Here is a 17,394-nt window from a genome sequence, read left to right on the forward strand (position 1 = left end):
GTCTGCCATGTTAGGTAACAATACTAGCAAAGGCGGTTGGCTCGCCCAGAATAGGCCTGGATGAGGCCGGGTGAAGGTGAAGCTGGCCCTCTCCCCCTTTTGGAATTTGTAGTGTACAGAGATAACAGTAAGGTATCTAAATAATATAGTATGTACAGGAAAAATAGATACTCTATTTGTAATTCCTTTGATTTCTTTTTGTTTGTTCTTTTTATCTTTTTATCTTTTTTTTTTTTTTTTTTGTACCCAATATATATACAGGTTATCCGTAAATATCTATATATCTATGAAAAAAAATTATTACTGTACAAAAAAACAGAAATTATTATTATTATTATTATTATTATTTTGCAAATATATTCCTTTTATTCTCGAACAGTAGCAGTAACTGGGTATCTCAGTACAGGCCGGATCAGTCAAATAAACGCCTGAGGCCTATGGTAGAAGAGAGGGCCTCTGGCAGCAGGCCTCCAGACAAGAGAAAACAAAACCGGAGGGGGGGGGCTGCAACTTCGCCCCGAAACGGACTGCGGGAGGCCAACTAAGATAAAAGAGCGAGCCAGGTAGAAAGAAATGGGCAGCAAAGCTTTGACCCAAGGCCTGGGGCTCTAATTCACCGCAGCTAGAACCAGAAAAAAAGGCGCCCGACCATGAGGCGGAGCCAAAATGGCGACCGCGAGCTGAACCGTCGGGGACGCCTTCGGGACGGAAAAGGAGGGCTTTGCCGGTCAGCTCGGCACGCCTAGGGCCTTAGGGGCAATAACCCTCCCGGTCGGCGTTTGGGGTGGGGGGGAATCCAGCAGTAAAATGAAAGGAAAACAACGCGTGCCACGAGGCAACGCGGAGGCAGCGATGCGATCAGATAAGGATGGGGGGGCAAGCGCTAAACGCGCTGCAAGCCCGCAGCTTTGTCTCAGGGACGAGGGAAAATTTTCCCTTAAGTCCAGACCCTTTGCGCAGGAGGAGAAAGAAGGCAAACCTTATCAGAATGTGAAATAGGAAGGAAAACTGCGATCAGCCAAGGAGCTCTCTAACACACAGCCTGACTCTTCGAGGCTGAGCAAAAGACTGGGGAGGCGCTCCGCGATGTCACGTGAGGGGGCGGAGCGTTTCCTCATCTAAAGCTCAGCCTGCAAGAAGAGGACTCGGAAGCATATCCCAGTCTCTGGATGCTCCGAGCGGCTCGAAGGAGAATCAGATAGGATCCTGCTTAAAGGTGTTCTATAATTAGAAATTTAATATAAAAATAGAGAAAGGGTGATGGAGTGAGGAACAAAGAAGCAACATACAACTGTTTAAATTGCACTTGGAAAAGTACATGTGGAACTTCGAAGTTAAAAACTAGGAGCATGGATTTGAAATGGGCAGGATTCCAGTACAAGAATTAAAGGCATCACATAATCAGAGTGATGCCCTTAATCCCTGTATTGGCATCCTGTCCATTTTCAAATCCATGCTCCTAGTTTTTAACTTTGAAATTCCACACATATCTTCCATATGTACTAAGAGATGAAACATGCCAGAAATAAGATGAAATCAAGAGAAACCAAAGACTAACCTGATCTATATAAGAAATGAACTGGGAGTACCTTAAAAGTTTTGCTAAAGCTTAAAGACAACTAAGGGGGAGAGAGTGAAAGTGAGTGCATTATCAAAAGCCAAGTTCATCTGATCCAAGTTTCTCCATTCAACAAGACAGCATTGCCAATGGATAAGAAAAATGAACAAGAATGACCTGGAAGGAAAATAATTTGACTTTCATCTGACTTTTTGAAGATCAGATATATTAGTATAGTATATCTATATAGTATAGCAGGAGGCAGTAGCTAGTAGTGAGCCTCATCTTACAATGTAAAGATAAATTGCATTTTATCCTGTAGTGACATAAAATACATCAAAACAGATAGCCCATTGTGGGGTTCTTAGTGTCCTCTGAGTTTGGCTGTTTTCTTGCAGATAGTTCATTAACTCAACTAGATAACTGCATCAGGTAACTAGGTAGCTGATGTTGTTACCTAGTTGGGTAATGAAACATCTACAAGAAAACAACCAAGCTCAGAAAACACCAAGGACCCCACAGTTAAACCCTGACCTACAAATATTCTCCTCTATAAATAGCCAATTATCTACATATATATTATATGCCTCCATTTTGGCATGTGTACAAAGTTATTTGTTCAAGTGTCCTAAAGAAGTGAAAAATTGCAACTTCCATGTTGGGGAATCAGTTTCATGTCTGGCAAGAGGTCTCCTATGCAAATGCATTACCTAACAACATTCTCAGCAGTAATTCTCTGTAGGGAAGCTTGTAATCAAATGACTGATGTCAGACAGGAAAACCTACAGCAACTTGTAATCAGTGTTGTAATTTCTCACAGTGTCAGAAGGTCAATGTAGAGAAAGTCCAGAATACTGGGAGGAAATCAAAATGGCTGACATAAGAGGACCAATGATTGGTGACTAATACTGCTGAATCCTGCCATGGTGCTGCACCCCTGGAAGCTTAAGATGTGTAGACATCAATTCCCAGAATTCCACAGCCAGCATTTGTGGGAGTTGAAATCTGCACATCTTAAAGCTTGGCAAGATTTGAGAAATACTGTCTTAAACAAACTTCTGAGTTATTGGGAAGGACAAGTCAAAGTTTTATGAATATATATGACATGGCTACATTTGCTTTATGTCAATGTAACATTCATTTCTGGAAAAAGCTCATTGTGAGTAAGTTAGCCCCCCCCCCCTCTTCACACACACACACACACACACACATGCACAGACAGATACTTTTTCTTAGCTTAATTGTCTTTGGAAAATCAAACTCTTGGACAGAGATTCTCTAGAACTATGTGTACTTTAAACATCCACTTATCCCGATAGGAACTAGAATTTTTTTTTTTTTTAAAGGCAAAGAACAGTAAAACAAAGTAAATAAAATTACAGTGCATCTGTCTTGGCCTATATATTTGCAAAACTCACTTTAAAAGGGGATTGGGAAGCATCACTTTGGGTATTTTCATAGTTTCAAGAACAAGGATTGTAGTTAGTTAGGTTGTGTTCAGGCTGGATCTTATTAAGATGTCCACAGTTGCATAAATATACTTGGCAAAAGAGGAAACTGTGAAAAGCAGTTGGGACTGGTGGTTAAAGGAGAATAAATAAACTGGAACAGGAAAAGAGAAGTCCAAAGGAAAAATTAATCTAACACTGAGGGAAAGTCTTAAAGGAGAAGGCTTAGGAAAAAAAACCTGTAATTTATAACTACTACTGAGCAAATCCATGCTACAAACAAAAAATACTAGACAACTAAGCAACAATATGATACTGCAGGTTGGGCACATTCTGAAACATCACACAAATCCTCCTGTGCTGTAAATACATAAGGATCTATTGATTTTCACAGAGTTCCCATCTAAAGGTATCATTTAAGCTAAAATATTAACCAAACTATAGTACATCTCAGGTTGAACAGGACACAGAGCCAAATGACAAGAGCAGAAACATAATCATTTGCACACACACAGACAGAGGAATGACTCCTAATAAATGTAACAGCATCTTGTTATATACAAATTTGTTTATACAAAGTCAACAAGGCATCTCTGAAAAACAGAATACAAGGAAAGTATCATTCTTTATTATACTTAATTACTGTCAGAGAAAAGTATTTCTGTTTATTATATTGTATAGCAATATATTTAGATATCTTTACATTCGAAAAAATGGAGGTATTATTGGATGAGCCCTGATATTGATGATGTCAGTGAATAAATGTAATTCTCTTTTAAACCAAAGTTAGCATAAAAACAAACCAACAGTGTGTCAGGACCAATATTCTCTTCACATAGGATCCAACTATAATTAAAACTATACAAGCAGGCATGACACAAAGACATCAACCCCATGGTTATTCAATAAGCAAGATTCATAGGGATTGTTTCTAATTTTGGTGGTAGCATATACAGTATAAGAGACGCAGTGGCTCAGTGGCTAAGACGCTGAGCTTGTTGATCAGAAAGGTTGACAGTTTGGCGGTTCGAATCCCTAGCACTACATAACAGAGTGAGCTCCCGTTACTTGTCCCAGCTTCTGCCAACCTAGAAGTTCGAAAACATGTAAAAATGCAAGTAGAAAATTAGGGACCACTTTGGTGGGAAGGTAACAGCATTCTGTGCACCTTTGGCATTTAGTCATGCCAGCCAAATGACCACGGAGACGTCTTTGGACAGTGCTGGCTCTTCGGCTTTGTAACGGAGTTGAGCACCGCCCCCTAGAGCTGGAAACAACTAACACGTATGTGCGAGGGGAACTTTTACCTTTATATATAGTATAGCCATCACAGATTTTCATCTACTGATAGCCTTATTTCTCAGTTTTATATCCCATTTTACAGATTTGATTATTCCAAGTAGTAGATCATCTAAAATAAAAAAAAAATCATAAATAAAAATATTTCTGTAATTAAATGAAATAACACATTCAATTTTCTTATCAACTAAAGAGTTACCTTATCTAGAGGATAGACTGCCTTTCTGTTGATATCAGAGCACAATAAATTTATTAGCCTTATTGGCCAATCCCAAGGTGAATTTAGGACAGCTTGCAGAATATTTGTCATCTTTTAAATTACTGTAATATGAAAGTGTTAAAATTCACATTCTACAGTTTCAGACATTTAATCATTTAAATTTAAAATACCAGTTAAAAATTGTCTGAGACTAAAGTAGAATTGAAACAGTAGAAACTGGGCTGCCCAAATAAAAATATTAGTGCAAAACAATTCATAGCTTCCTTAATTCTTCCAAAATTCATGCATTGGCTTTTTACTTAACAAACATTAGCAAGCACACCGAGATTAGGGCTGTCCAGAAATTCAATTTTGAAAAGACACTTTGGTGGATGATATTCCTGCAGATTTTGCTATGAATTGCATTTTGCTCTTCAACTCTGAATCTTTTCAAACCACTAATAGAGATATAAGTATTTAGGAATATCTATATGTAGCTTCCGTCAGTGCTTCAACTGGAACCCAAATAAAAGTTTGAAACAGAAGTTTTTAAGAAAAGTCCATTGTACTAACTGCCTTAGATACTGTAATATAGTATTTTTGGCTAAATGGCAAGAGAGGAGGGGGAAAAAACAGTTTGCTAAGGCAATTTGTACTGCACTTAACTAATCTGATCATAAAATAGCACATAGCTTTTGTCTGGAAGATGAGAGTAGGTGTGCAAGAAGTACAGAAGTTCTTGTTCTACTCTTATTTCCAGAGAGGGAACAACAGGTTACTGGAAGGGAGGGAAAGATTTGAAATGTCATCAGTCAGTATGCATTTTGGTTGGAACTGTGAATTCTGAGATTCTGTTTAAAGTTAAGAGCTTAAATTCGTAGCATACAATTGAAATTTTATTTTCAGAGGGAGTTAAGCAACATTGTCTTACATATGTTCTTCTACCAGTTTTTCCATTTCTTTTCTTTCCACAGAAAATTCATAAAGGATGAGGAAAAAAATAGAGGTACTTACAGTATATAATAAATATGAGACACTAGTCTGATATTGATATTTGGTGCACCTTCTCTACAGAGCCCATCTTAGATCCTTTTACAATTTTACCCTTTTTCTACGTTCTTATTATCAGTATTCCAGGCATCCTAATGTGTCTTTAATGTTGATTTACAAGAGACTTGGTAAAATGGGCATTGGTTCTTACCTGATACGCCTCTTCTCGTGGAACTGCGTAGAGCATCCAGAGAGTGGGAGGTGCTCCAGTCTTCACTTCTCACAGGCTGAGCTATAATTGAGGAACGCTCCTCCTTCCTCCACGTGACTCCTCCCTGCGTTCCCCCAGTTTTACGAAGACGAGAGGACAACAACACCCTCTAACCTTAACTATTATACAAAACTCAATTATATACAATAAAGATCATTGGCCGAAACAGGATTCCCCACCAGACGGACCAAACAGGATGGGGCTGGATGCTCTACGCAGTTCCACGAGAAGAGGCGTATCAGGTAAGAATCAACGCCCATTCTCCATAGAACTGCTGCGAGCATCCAGAGAGTGGGACATACCAAAGTATGTTTGTCCTACGGGTGGGACTCCATCTGGGTCGGAATCTCCTCAGTATCTCTCGCCACTTGCTGCAGGACTCGCCTGCCAAAGGATGCCTCAGCTGAAGCGTAAGTATCAATTTTATAGTGGCGTATGAAGGGCGACGGGGAAGCCCAGGTGGCCGCCTGGCAAATGTCAAGAATGGAAGCCTGAGTGGCCCAGGCTACTGATGTAGCTGCACTCCTGGTGGAGTGGGCGGTTATTCCACTGGGGACCGGAAGAGCCTGAACCAAATAGGCCTTGGATATGGTGGCTCTAATCCAACGGCCCACTGTGGATGGGGATACCTTACAGCCCAGCGTCTTTGGCTGAAAGGACAGAAACAGAGACTCCGATTTCCTGATGGACTGTGTGCGATAGATGTAAATACGCAACGCCCTTCGAACATCGAGGGTGTGCCACTGTTTTTCTCTTTCATGGAAAGGCCTTGGACAGAAATCAGGGAGGACCAACTCCTGCGCCCTGTGGAATGCTGAGTTGATTTTTGACAGAAAGGAAGGGTCTGGTCTCAAAACCACCCGATTAGAGTGAAAAATACACAGGTCCTTTCTCACGGATAGAGCTGCAATTTCAGATATCCTTCTAGCTGAGGTTATTGCCACAAGAAATACCACTTTAAAGGTGAGAAATTGAAGTGGCGCCTCCCTGAGAGGCTCAAAGGGAGGCTTAGTCAAGGCCATGAGAACTTTGTTAAGGTCCCATGTCGGGTATCTGTGCACCACTGGCGGGCGCAAGTTGGAAGCCCCTTTAAGAAAGGCCTTAATTCGAGGGTGGTGGGAAAGAGGACCGAATGGGCCGCCAGCAACCACCGTTGAGAGGGCCGCGACCTGCCTCCTCAAAGTGTTGGGTGATAAGCCCCCATCTAGGCCGTCTTGTAGAAAGGCCAGGATCTGCGCAATTGAAGGAGAACGTGGATCGATGAATGATTTGTGGCACCACTTACAGAAACTGCTCCAGGTTGCATCATAAATACGAGTAGTAGAAGGTCTCCTAGCAGCCAGAATGGTATTAATGACCTGGACTGACAAGCCCTCCTCAATCAGCCTTTCCCGCTCAACCTCCAAACGGCTAACTGAAGCCACTGTGGTTCTGGATGAAGTAGTGGGCCCTGTGACAAAGAGATCTGTTCTAGCGGGATCCTCCACAGCGGAGCTACCGACAGATTGCGAAGGTCCGCAAACCACGGTCTCCTGGGCCAATACGGTGCCACCAAGAGGACCTCTGCTCTCTCGAATATCAATTTCCGAATCACCCTGGGGATCAACGGAAGTGGAGGGAAGGCGTACAGAAGTCTGGGAGGCCACGGGCAACGCAGGGCATCGTGATTCTCTGCCCCGTTGGAGGGGTAACGAGAGAAGAACCTTGGCGTTTGCGCGTTGAATGGAGATGCAAACAGGTCTACCAGAGGCTGACCGAACCTGGCTGCTGCCTCTCTGAACAGGTGCGGGTGCAGACGCCACTCTGCTTGGTCCAGTGTGGCCCTGCTCAGCCAGTCTGCTTGGACGTTGGAGGTTCCGGAAATGTGTTCCGCTCTGATGCGCGTTTCCGGAAATGTGTTCCGCTCCAGGTGCGCCTCTGCCCACCGACACAGCCGCTCGGCCTCCCTCATGAGGAGGATGGAATGGGTGCCCCCTTGACGGTTGATGTGGGCCTTGGTTGTAGTGTTGTCCGTAAGGACCAGGACATGGCGTCCTCTCACCTGAGGAATGAAAGCTCGCAGGGCCAGGTACACTGCGCGAAGCTCCAACCAGTTGATGCTCCGGCTTCGCTCCGCAGGAGTCCAAACTCCCTGGGCCGATAGAGACTGCAGGTGAGCCCCCCATCCGGAAAGACTTGCATCTGTTGTGAGAGTGACCCTTTAAGGCTCCTTGAATAGATGTCCTCTGTTGACAGATGGTCGTGTCCACCATAGGAGGGAGGCGAGGACCCTTGGAGGCACTTTCACCACGAGGCCTGATGTGCTCCTTCCTGAACGCTGGTATGGCAGGAGGAACCACTGCAAGGATCTGGAATGCAAGCGAGCCCATGGGATAATAGAAATGCAAGAAACCAGCTTCCCAAGCAGCTTGGATAGATTGAGCAAAGATGCTTTTCCGGTTCGCCGGATAGCCCTGATAGTTGTGTGGATACTAATGAGCCTCTCCTGAGAGAGGAAGACTTTCCCTTCAACAGAGTCAATCACAACCCCTAGGTGGGCTATACAGGTAGAAGGGCTAAGCTGACTTTTCTCCCAGTTCACTAAAAAACCGTGAGCCTGAAGAACCAAGAGGGTAGTGTTAGTATCACCCTCGGCCTGATGTCGGGAAGGGGATACAACAAGGATATCGTCAAGGTAGCAGTAGATACGTATGGGAACCTGCCTAAGGCAAGCCGCCAGAGCCGCCAACACCTTAGTGAAGGACCTCAGGGCCGAGACGAGGCCAAAGGGAAGGGCTACATACTGGAAATGCTGATTATTATAGCAAAACCTCAGATACTTGGAATACGAGGAATGGATGGGGATATGGAGATAAGCCTCGTAGAGGTCAACAGACGTAAGCCAATCCCCTTCTCTGATGCCTTGCAAAATAGACTGTAGAGTCTGCATTTTGAATTTATGGCGTATGATAAAGCGATTGAGCCTCTTAAGATCTAAAATGGGTCTCCAACCCCCGGAATGCTTAGGCACCAAGAATAAGAGGGAATAGAAACCCCTTCCTCATTGTGAGGGTGGCACAGGCTGGATGGCCCTAATATCAGACAGATGTTTGATGGCGGAGGCCATAAGGGCCCGCTTAGTAGGATCCCTAGAGATGGGTGAAATCCTGAAATGTTCAGGCGGGGAAGTGTGAAACTGCAGGGCCAGGCCAAAACGCACGGAGTTCCTGACCCAGGCGTCTGAAGTGGATTCCTCCCATTGGTCGGCAAAATGCCTGAGGCGGCCGCCTATGGGATAAGAACCTGCAATCCTATCTGGGTCGGCGGGACGCCCTGTTCCCGGCACCCCTAAAGGGCCTTCTGTAGCTGCCCCCTCTCCTGCTTCTGTCTCCCGAATCACCCCGGTCCTGGTAGGACGACTGGAATGACGGGGAACCCTGAAATCTAGGGGTAAATGATGACTGGAAGGGGGGACGAAAGGAGCCCCTCCGAAAGGGCTGGGATCCCCTGGTTTCTTGCCTACGAAAAAGTGAGGGCAGGAACTTTTTCTTATTCCGAGTTTCCAGTAGCAATGGTTCAAGAGCGGGCCCGAACAGCTTTCCCCTTGATACGGGGGCTGAAGCCAACTTGGACTTATTTTTAATGTCAGCCTGCCAGTGTCGAAGCCAAAGCAATCTTCTGGCAGTTATGTGGGAAGAGATGGCTCGGGATGAAAACTTAACAAAATGAAAGGGGGCGTCGGCTGCAAATTCTGCCGCTGCCGTGATCTTTGCAATATCCTGATGGGCTCTGGTGTTATCTGGGGGGATATGCTGCCTCAGCTGCCTGAGCCACCTGATGGAGGACCGGGTGAAGAAGGAGGCGGCAGTGGCCGACCGAATGGCCCAAGCATCAGATTGGTGCGCTCGCTGGAGCGCCATCTCTGCCCGCTTGTCCTCCGGCTTCAACGCCTCCAGCGCATCGGTAGGATTGGAGGAAGAGGCTAGTCTTACAATCGGATCATCTACCTCCGGTGTGTCTAACATAGCGGAGAAATCCGGGTCAAGGTTAAACAACCTCTTGTCCTGGCTAGAGGGGGTGGGAGAAGGACCCACCGAAGCCAACTGCCTTGCGACCAAATCTGAAAAGATCGGGGGGGTCGGAATAATGTCAGTTTCTACCACCGGCTGTCTGAACATTAGGTCATCTGGACCCTCTGGGTTCGATGGAGGAGGGTCAGAGGGAGATTGCGAGGTCAGACCTGAAACGTTTTTTGCCTTAAATAATAAGGACTTAAATAAATGAGGTTTAAAAAGGCCCACAGCAGCAGGTTGCTCAGGAAAAATGCCCTCATCTTCTGACATTTCCCCCTCCATGGGGTCTGCCTCAAGAAAAGGCTCGGAATACTGTAAGGACCCTCTATCAGAGCCTTCGTCCTCCTCGAAGGGCTCAAGGCCCACTGCCTCCTCTTCTTGGGTATCCTCCCCCTCTGGGAATGGGGCATCCATATGGGAAGGTACCTGACCATGCTGAGACGCTGGTCCAGAGAGAGACCTTCTGGATAAAGACCCGACCTCGGGAGTCCTCCCTCGGTAGTCCGGTCTGGACAGCTGCTGCATTTCTTCGGCTATACCTTGACGGATGGCAGACTGCATCCACTCTTTAATACTATCTGGGATGATGGCTGAAGCAGGATCTTCAGAGCGTAGGCCTGCAGCGGTTGGCGTGAAGGTCGCCTCGGGCGTACGGGTGGGCTGGCGGCCCTGGGTGGTGGTACCGCACCTGGAGGGAGAAGATTGACTTGGCGGGGGGGGCGGAGGTAGAAGGTAAGGCAGGTGTTACAGAATGTGATTCTTTAGCCCGTTTGCTAAACTCCTTTTCTAGGGCCTTATGGCGCCGTAATGCATCTCTTTGAGACGTACTGGAAGAGTCCTTGTCCCTTTTGCGAAGATAGTGTGTCTTAGATTTGGCCTTCAGAGAAGAGCCAGTAGGATTGGCCTCTGCCATGGTATCAAATAAAGGATTGGCAACAAGGAAAGGCGGTTGGCACGCCCAGGAGTTCGGCCTACTACGCAAGCCGGTTTTCCTAAGGTTGGGTCACGTCCCCCTTTTTGAAGAAATTTTTTTTTATTCTCTTAATTCTAACTTATTTATCTAACTATTTATTATTATTATTATTATTATTATTATTATTATTATTATTATTATTATTATTATTATTATTATTATTGAACTCTATGTAATAAAAGAAGAAAAAAATCTATCTAAAGTTATTATTTATATACAAAAATTATTTATTATTTTGTGGGCCGGGCCCAAAGGAAAGGAAGGCCAATCAGACTCTAGCAGTAAAAACCTACTACCTCAAACCTAAATTCCAAATGAACCAAATGAACGCTGAGGCCAAGAAACTATATATATATATAAACAGGACAAAGGGGCCTCCTTAGGCAGCCCCCCAACAACAATGGGGAGTACGTGCCTGCGCCTCTGAGAGAGCTGCGGGCAAGGAAAGAAAAGCCAACAATATCAAACCAAGAGAGACAACAGGGCACGGAGCCACAGTGCCCTCCAGGTAGAAAAGGGGGTCCACGCGGCCTGACGGTCCCGCTAAGGGCCTACTAAGGCCTCGCAGCTCACGAAATAAAGTAAAAATAAAAATCTTTATTTTTTAAAACGAACCAAAATGGCGCCGGCCACGAGGCGCGTCCAAAATGGCCGCCCGGCTCGAAGCGCACAGCTCAGAGATGCACCAGCCCGAATCACAACTTCCAGAAGGCAAGAAAAACCAAATAAAGGGCTAGGAGAGGAAGCGTTGCTTCCACTAAGGCGTTCTGGGGGGAAGACGCAACTACGCGCTAAAAATAGCGCGGGGCCAAGCGGCTGAGCACAGCACGCTTGGAACGGCAGAGGAAAAAGGAGGAGGGGTGGGGGGGGCCGAAAGGGCTCCGACCCCTTATCTCCCTCCTGAGAGCGAAAACGCTCTTTAACTAAATTTAGGACCACTTTCAAAGCGCAGGGACAAGGAAATAAACGGAGCAAAGCAAACCTGACACAGCGAAATGCAAAACCTGAAACGGCCAAGGAACAGTAGAAAAGCTGCCTGTCTTTCTCGAAGGCTGAGCTAAAACTGGGGGAACGCAGGGAGGAGTCACGTGGAGGAGGATTAGCATTCCTCAATTATAGCTCAGCCTGTGAGAAGTGAAGACTGGAGCACCTCCCACTCTCTGGATGCTCACAGCAGTTCTACGCAGAAAGGCTATTGCATGGCCATCTGTAAAAAATGTTAGGCTAAGATTTCCTTTTCCTCAAATGTTGGCGGATGGATATCAATCCATCTGGAAACAAACCCTGCTAACCAAACTATGATGATTTGGCTTTTCCTCCTTCCATCTCTTTCCCTTTAGTTACAAGCAGACCAGTACATTCCTTAACAGCATTTAATGGATTCACAGCATCAAAGTCAAGGCTCTACATGCCCCACCACTGAAAATTCCCTGTAATCGAAAGAGCAGATCATGCATTTGTAATTAGGTGGCCAAAGGAGTTAGAAAGGGATATTTAGTCTATTGAGCTTATCCTCTTGCCCCACTATTTAGTATACAGTACATAACTGCATTACAGTTTAACAAAATCAAAATCCTTTAAGCCTCTTTCCCAAAAGTTTACAGTGTCCTTGCAACACTATGCAAGGGAATGATGACAATAACATAATTGCTCTGTGATATTTTTTGAAAGTCATTAGAGATTTCATTCTGCTTTATGATCTGTTTTCTTGATTTTCTTTATTTCCAATAAAATCTCATGCACACTATATCATTTAAGGTTAAAAAGCCTACAGGCAAACTTGACTATCCCTGCCTTTAATGCAACTTATTTAAACAAGGCAGTGGCCATATCTGGATAAAGTAACTGTCATCTAGAACGGTTTTAAAGAGAATTGAGTGTAAGCACACCTACTAGCCCTAAACATACATGAGAACCATTTAGGGGTGGGCAACCGCTTGGCTTGCTTGTGGTATTAAACATCTTTTTCATGGTCTGTTGAGTTCCCTTCCCCACTTGATCATGCCACTACAGTCAGTAACAAAACAAAATGAAATTTCACTGCGGTTTTTCATCCATTTTTAAAGGGAAAAAACAATATACATATACATATACATACATTCTGCATTTCCTTATTTTAAAATATGTCAACCTCTAAAAAAAATCTCTTAAAAAGCAGGCTTAATATTTAAAACTTATGCTCTTTTGCTGTATTTTACTTGCAACTCCAAGATTCTGTTTTGTTTTGTTCCTTAACCAAATGTATAATTACTAGTTGCAAAAAATGTCCACCCCAACTTAAATAATTATCCAAATGATGAATGACTCAAGCATGTACATTCACAGATGACCCATCATTTATGATGAACTTCAATGTTATAGTTCAGTGGTGGTTAACCTTTTTGGGCTCCTGTGCCAAAATCTGTGCGCACGCTTGCACGCTTGCGCTCGCATGCCAGCACATAGAAGACAATGCGCCCCTCCACGTCCCCTATGCATGCGCATGCACAATGTGCACCCCCTGCCACCCCCTTACTTGCACTGTGCCTCACAGCTGATTTTCAGCTGGTTTGAGGTCTTTTTCGGCCTCCCAAAGGCTGAGGAAGGCTTCTGCAGGCTTCTACAAGCTTTGTAGGCTGAAATCTAGCCCCGTTTCATCACTTCCTGTCTTTCCGAAAATACCAGAAGTGATGAAACGGGGCTAGATTTCGGCCTACGAAGCTTGTAGAAGCCTGCAGAAACCTTCCTCAAGCCTTTGGAAGGCTGAAAAAGGCCTCAACCTGGCCGAAAATCAGCTGTGAGAAACGTACATGCACAGTGAGGTAAGTTTGCCTGCACCTCACGTGCTGGCACAAATGGCTCTGTGTTCCACCTGTGGCATGCGTGCCATAGGTTTGCCATCATGGTTATAGTTGAACTAGCAAATATACCCCCACCAAATCCAGTTTTGAAATCACAATTCTGGCTTGGCATTCAAATCACATAACTTATGCAAATCACAATTTGTTTAGACAAATTGCAAAATATAGTCTCAGCAGATCAGGAAAGGATTTGTGGCCAAAGGAAGAAACAGAAAAGGGATCAGTTCAACCCATGTATTTCTTTTTTTTGTATCTCTTGAGAGTGACATTGACGGCATATAAATTTAATAATATGCACCCAACAATTATTCAGAAAATTGTCAAACTACAGTCAGTATAGGTAGTCCTCCACTTACAACAGTTCATTTAGTGACTGTTCAAGGTTACAACAGGACTGAAAAAAGTAAGTAAGATGGGTTTTCACACTTACAACCATTTCAGCATCCCCTTGGTCACATAATCAACATTGAAATGCTTGGCAACTGACTTATATTTATGATGGGTGCAGTGTCCTGGCATCATGTGGTCCCTTTTTGTGACTTTCTGACAAGGAAAAGCAATGATGAAAACAGATTCACTTAACAACCATGTTACTAACTTAGCATCTGCAGTGATTCACTTAACAGCTGTGGCAAGAAAGGTTGTAAAATGGGGCAAAACTCAAGTTAACAAATACCTTGCTTAGCAACATAAATTTTGGGCTCAGTTGTGGTTTATCTATAGTCACTGTTCCATTTCACAGAATTGATTTGAGATACAGTATCCGGAGTATCCTTTTTACATGCAATATTCATATACTCTGCTAAATTTAAAAAAAAACATGAGTCCAAGTATATTTTGTTGGGGCATGCCTTGCTCCTTGTTAGGCAAATTATGTACAGTAAGGAAAACCTGGTATAGGGTGTGATTACTCAGAGATAGCTGGCTTTGTATACATAAATCAGAAGGCAAACTTACATACCTGGTATCTCTTTGAAGTGTGTAAAATAACACAATGTTTAGTTCTTTCTTTTTTCCTTTTGAAAGTACTCAGGGCATTATTCTACTGGAATTTACATTCATATGAATAATCAATCAAGAAACGAAATTCTTTCATTAAGTCTAGCTGCATGGATTAACATTAAGATCCTGTGAAATATACATGCCAAAAACACAGTGGACCAGGTAAGTATAAAATGTTTGGAGAGCCAACAGGGCATATGATAAAGTTTCCTGACATCACAACTGGGTTGTGTTCTTTGTCTTCTGTGATCTATTTTAATCAGAACACACCTTGAGCTTTGGAAATATGCAGTATTAAATCCCTTACTTCAATCTAAATTTCTACTATAGGTTTATTTACATTACTTCAATCTTTAGAAAGATCCTTGCTTGATTATAAGTTACTCTGCTGACAGTTTTTCCATGATCAGAGTGAGCAAAACTCTGGAGATTGGCAACAAGGACTACATGCCCAGGGAAGCCAAGATTTTATACTACCTCCTGGGTCAGGCAAGAGATGTTGCGAGGGGGGCGATCTTTCTTTCATTTATTTACAACATTTATATAGTTGCCTGCCTTATGCCAAACTCAGGGCGACTCCCAATCAAAAATTAAAACAATATCAATAATGAAACATTAAAACAATATTAAAATTATAAAAACCATAAACATTAAAGAACAAAAATCTGGCACCAAGTTACACTTATGATATGCAGTCACTTCATCCTATCCCAACACTTGGGGAAAAGCCAAATCTTCAGTGCTTTTTGGAAGGCTCGGAAGGTTGAGGCCTGTTGCATTTCAAGGGGAGGGTTTGTTCCATAGGGTGAGCCTCCCAAGGAAAAGGCACAAGCTCCTAGGTGGCAAGGGACAGGACTAAGAACTTGCCCGTAATCTGGCAGAATGGGTAGAAGTTCTTTAAAAAGGCTGTTCCCCAAAGAACTTGGTTCTATGCCATATAGGACTTTAAGGGTAATAATCAGCATTTAGAATTGCATCCAGAAGGAAACTGGAAGCTGGTGCAGCTGATGCAACAGAAGTTTCAGATCGGTAAATCCAGGAACATCCATAAAGGTGCACGCCACTGCATTCTGGACCAGTTGTTGCTTCCAATAAGTCTTCAAGGGCAGCCCCATCTACAGCATATTGCAGTAATCCATATGGGAGGTGACCAAGGCATGAATGACCATGAGCAAGACTTCCTAGTCCAACAAATGCACAAGTGGCACACTAAATGAATCTGTGCAAAGGCCCTCCTTGCCACATACTCCTTGAACATGAACCATAGGCCTAGGGGGACCCCCAAACTGTGCACCAACTCAGTCCATCCCACCCAGAGTCAAAAATGAAGAATCATCTGGGTCTGGGGGTGACAAAAACCCAGAGCCATTCCACCCTTCCAGGGTTGAGTTGAAGCCAGTTCCTTCTGATCCGAAACCACACAGTCTCCAGCCCTTGGCCCAAACTGCCAGAACATCACTTGTCTGAGGGGGGGGTGGACATATATCATTGGATATCATTAGCATACTGATGATACCAGATCCCATACTCACAAATGTCCTCCCGCAGCAGTTTCAGGTGGATGTTAAAAAGGAAAATGAAAGGGTCGAGCCCTGAAGCACTCCACAGTACAAGAGCCTAGAGCTCAACCTCTCCTATCAACATCGATTGGAATTGGCTATGGAGGAATGAGGAGAACTACATGGCTTTCCACTCCAGATCCTAAATCCAGTCAGGAATATCATGATTTATGCTATTAAAATCTTCTGGAAGGGCCAGAATTTATTAATTTACATTCATTTATTAAATTTACATGCCATCCATCTTACTGTCAAGCAATTCTGGGCGAGCTTACATCATAAAAGTAAAAGTACAAAACATTAAATATTAAAATTAAGAGAGACTACATATGTTGGAAACCAGAATACAACAGAGTGAGAGTGGGATCTTCTTCCTCGTCAACTAACCGCTTCCAGCATGGAATTCCTTCATCAGGGACCCAGGCCAATCAGCAGAGATGGATTTTGAGGGTGTTTTGGTAGACCAAGAGGATGAGGGTGGATCTCACCTCAAGGGACATGATGTTTCAGAGGGTGGGACCCACAGAAGAAAAGGCCCTTTTCCTGGACCCTGACTACTGGAATTCCACTGAAGAGGTCCTCAGCATGGACCCATGCCATAAAGCAGGGGTCCCCAACCCCTGATCCGTGGACCAGCAGCAGGCCGTGGCAGGCCAGCAACCGGGCTGTGCAAACAAGTGAAGCCTCATCCATGGGATGCAGGCAGCACGTGAAACCACACCCCTTCCAATCCATGGAAAAACCTCTCTCCACAGAACTGGTCTCTGATGCCCAAAAGATTGGGGGATGCTGCCATAAATAGTTTTAAAGGTGATAACCAAAACTTGAATTGGACCTGGAAGCAAATGAGCAACATCCAAAAACAAATAGGCTAGTTTTCTTTTTTTTTCTTATAAGATGGAAATCCTTGTTTCAGGTGTTGTTCCTTAGTACTTGTTATCCCTGAAGTATTGACATCCATTGAGTAAAGCTTAGAGATACACAAGTTTTCTTAGATTTGCTACTATGCCAAAGGCCACACAACACTATATGAAGCTTACACTTTATCAACCATAATTATAAGCATCAGGGGGATTTACAACTTTAAAACCAAAGATTACTCTGGAGATTTTTCTTATGCAGATTTCCTCTAAAGTGCCTTTTTGAAAACAATATAACTTGTTACTCAGGAGACAGTGATGCCTTTCAGGACAGGATGATCCA

The 17,394-nt window shown here is 43.8% G+C and overlaps 2 protein-coding genes across 7 annotated transcripts in view; both read right to left on the reverse strand.

Annotated features, from left to right (window-relative positions):
- Positions 1–17,394, reverse strand: part of SCUBE3 (signal peptide, CUB domain and EGF like domain containing 3) — a 128,369-nt gene that overhangs the window by 103,456 nt on the left and 7,519 nt on the right. The gene's annotated exons all lie outside the window — the stretch shown is intronic.
- Positions 8,470–10,745, reverse strand: LOC148131175 (uncharacterized). The gene has a single exon (XM_087959800.1). It carries the CDS (start codon positions 10,376–10,378, stop codon positions 9,056–9,058), a length of 1,323 nt encoding a protein of 440 aa, XP_087815926.1. The 5' UTR covers positions 10,379–10,745; the 3' UTR covers positions 8,470–9,055.

This window comes from Notechis scutatus, chromosome 3 (genome assembly GCF_049901735.1).
Source record: "Notechis scutatus isolate UNSWTSFEM ecotype Mainland chromosome 3, rNotScu1.2, whole genome shotgun sequence".
Lineage (NCBI taxonomy): Eukaryota > Metazoa > Chordata > Lepidosauria > Squamata > Elapidae > Notechis > Notechis scutatus.

Bases quoted from the DNA above. Each gene is read 5' to 3' on its own strand.
- LOC148131175 (XM_087959800.1), bottom strand. From the start codon at position 10,378: ATGCAGTCTGCCATCCGTCAAGGTATAGCCGAAGAAATGCAGCAGCTG.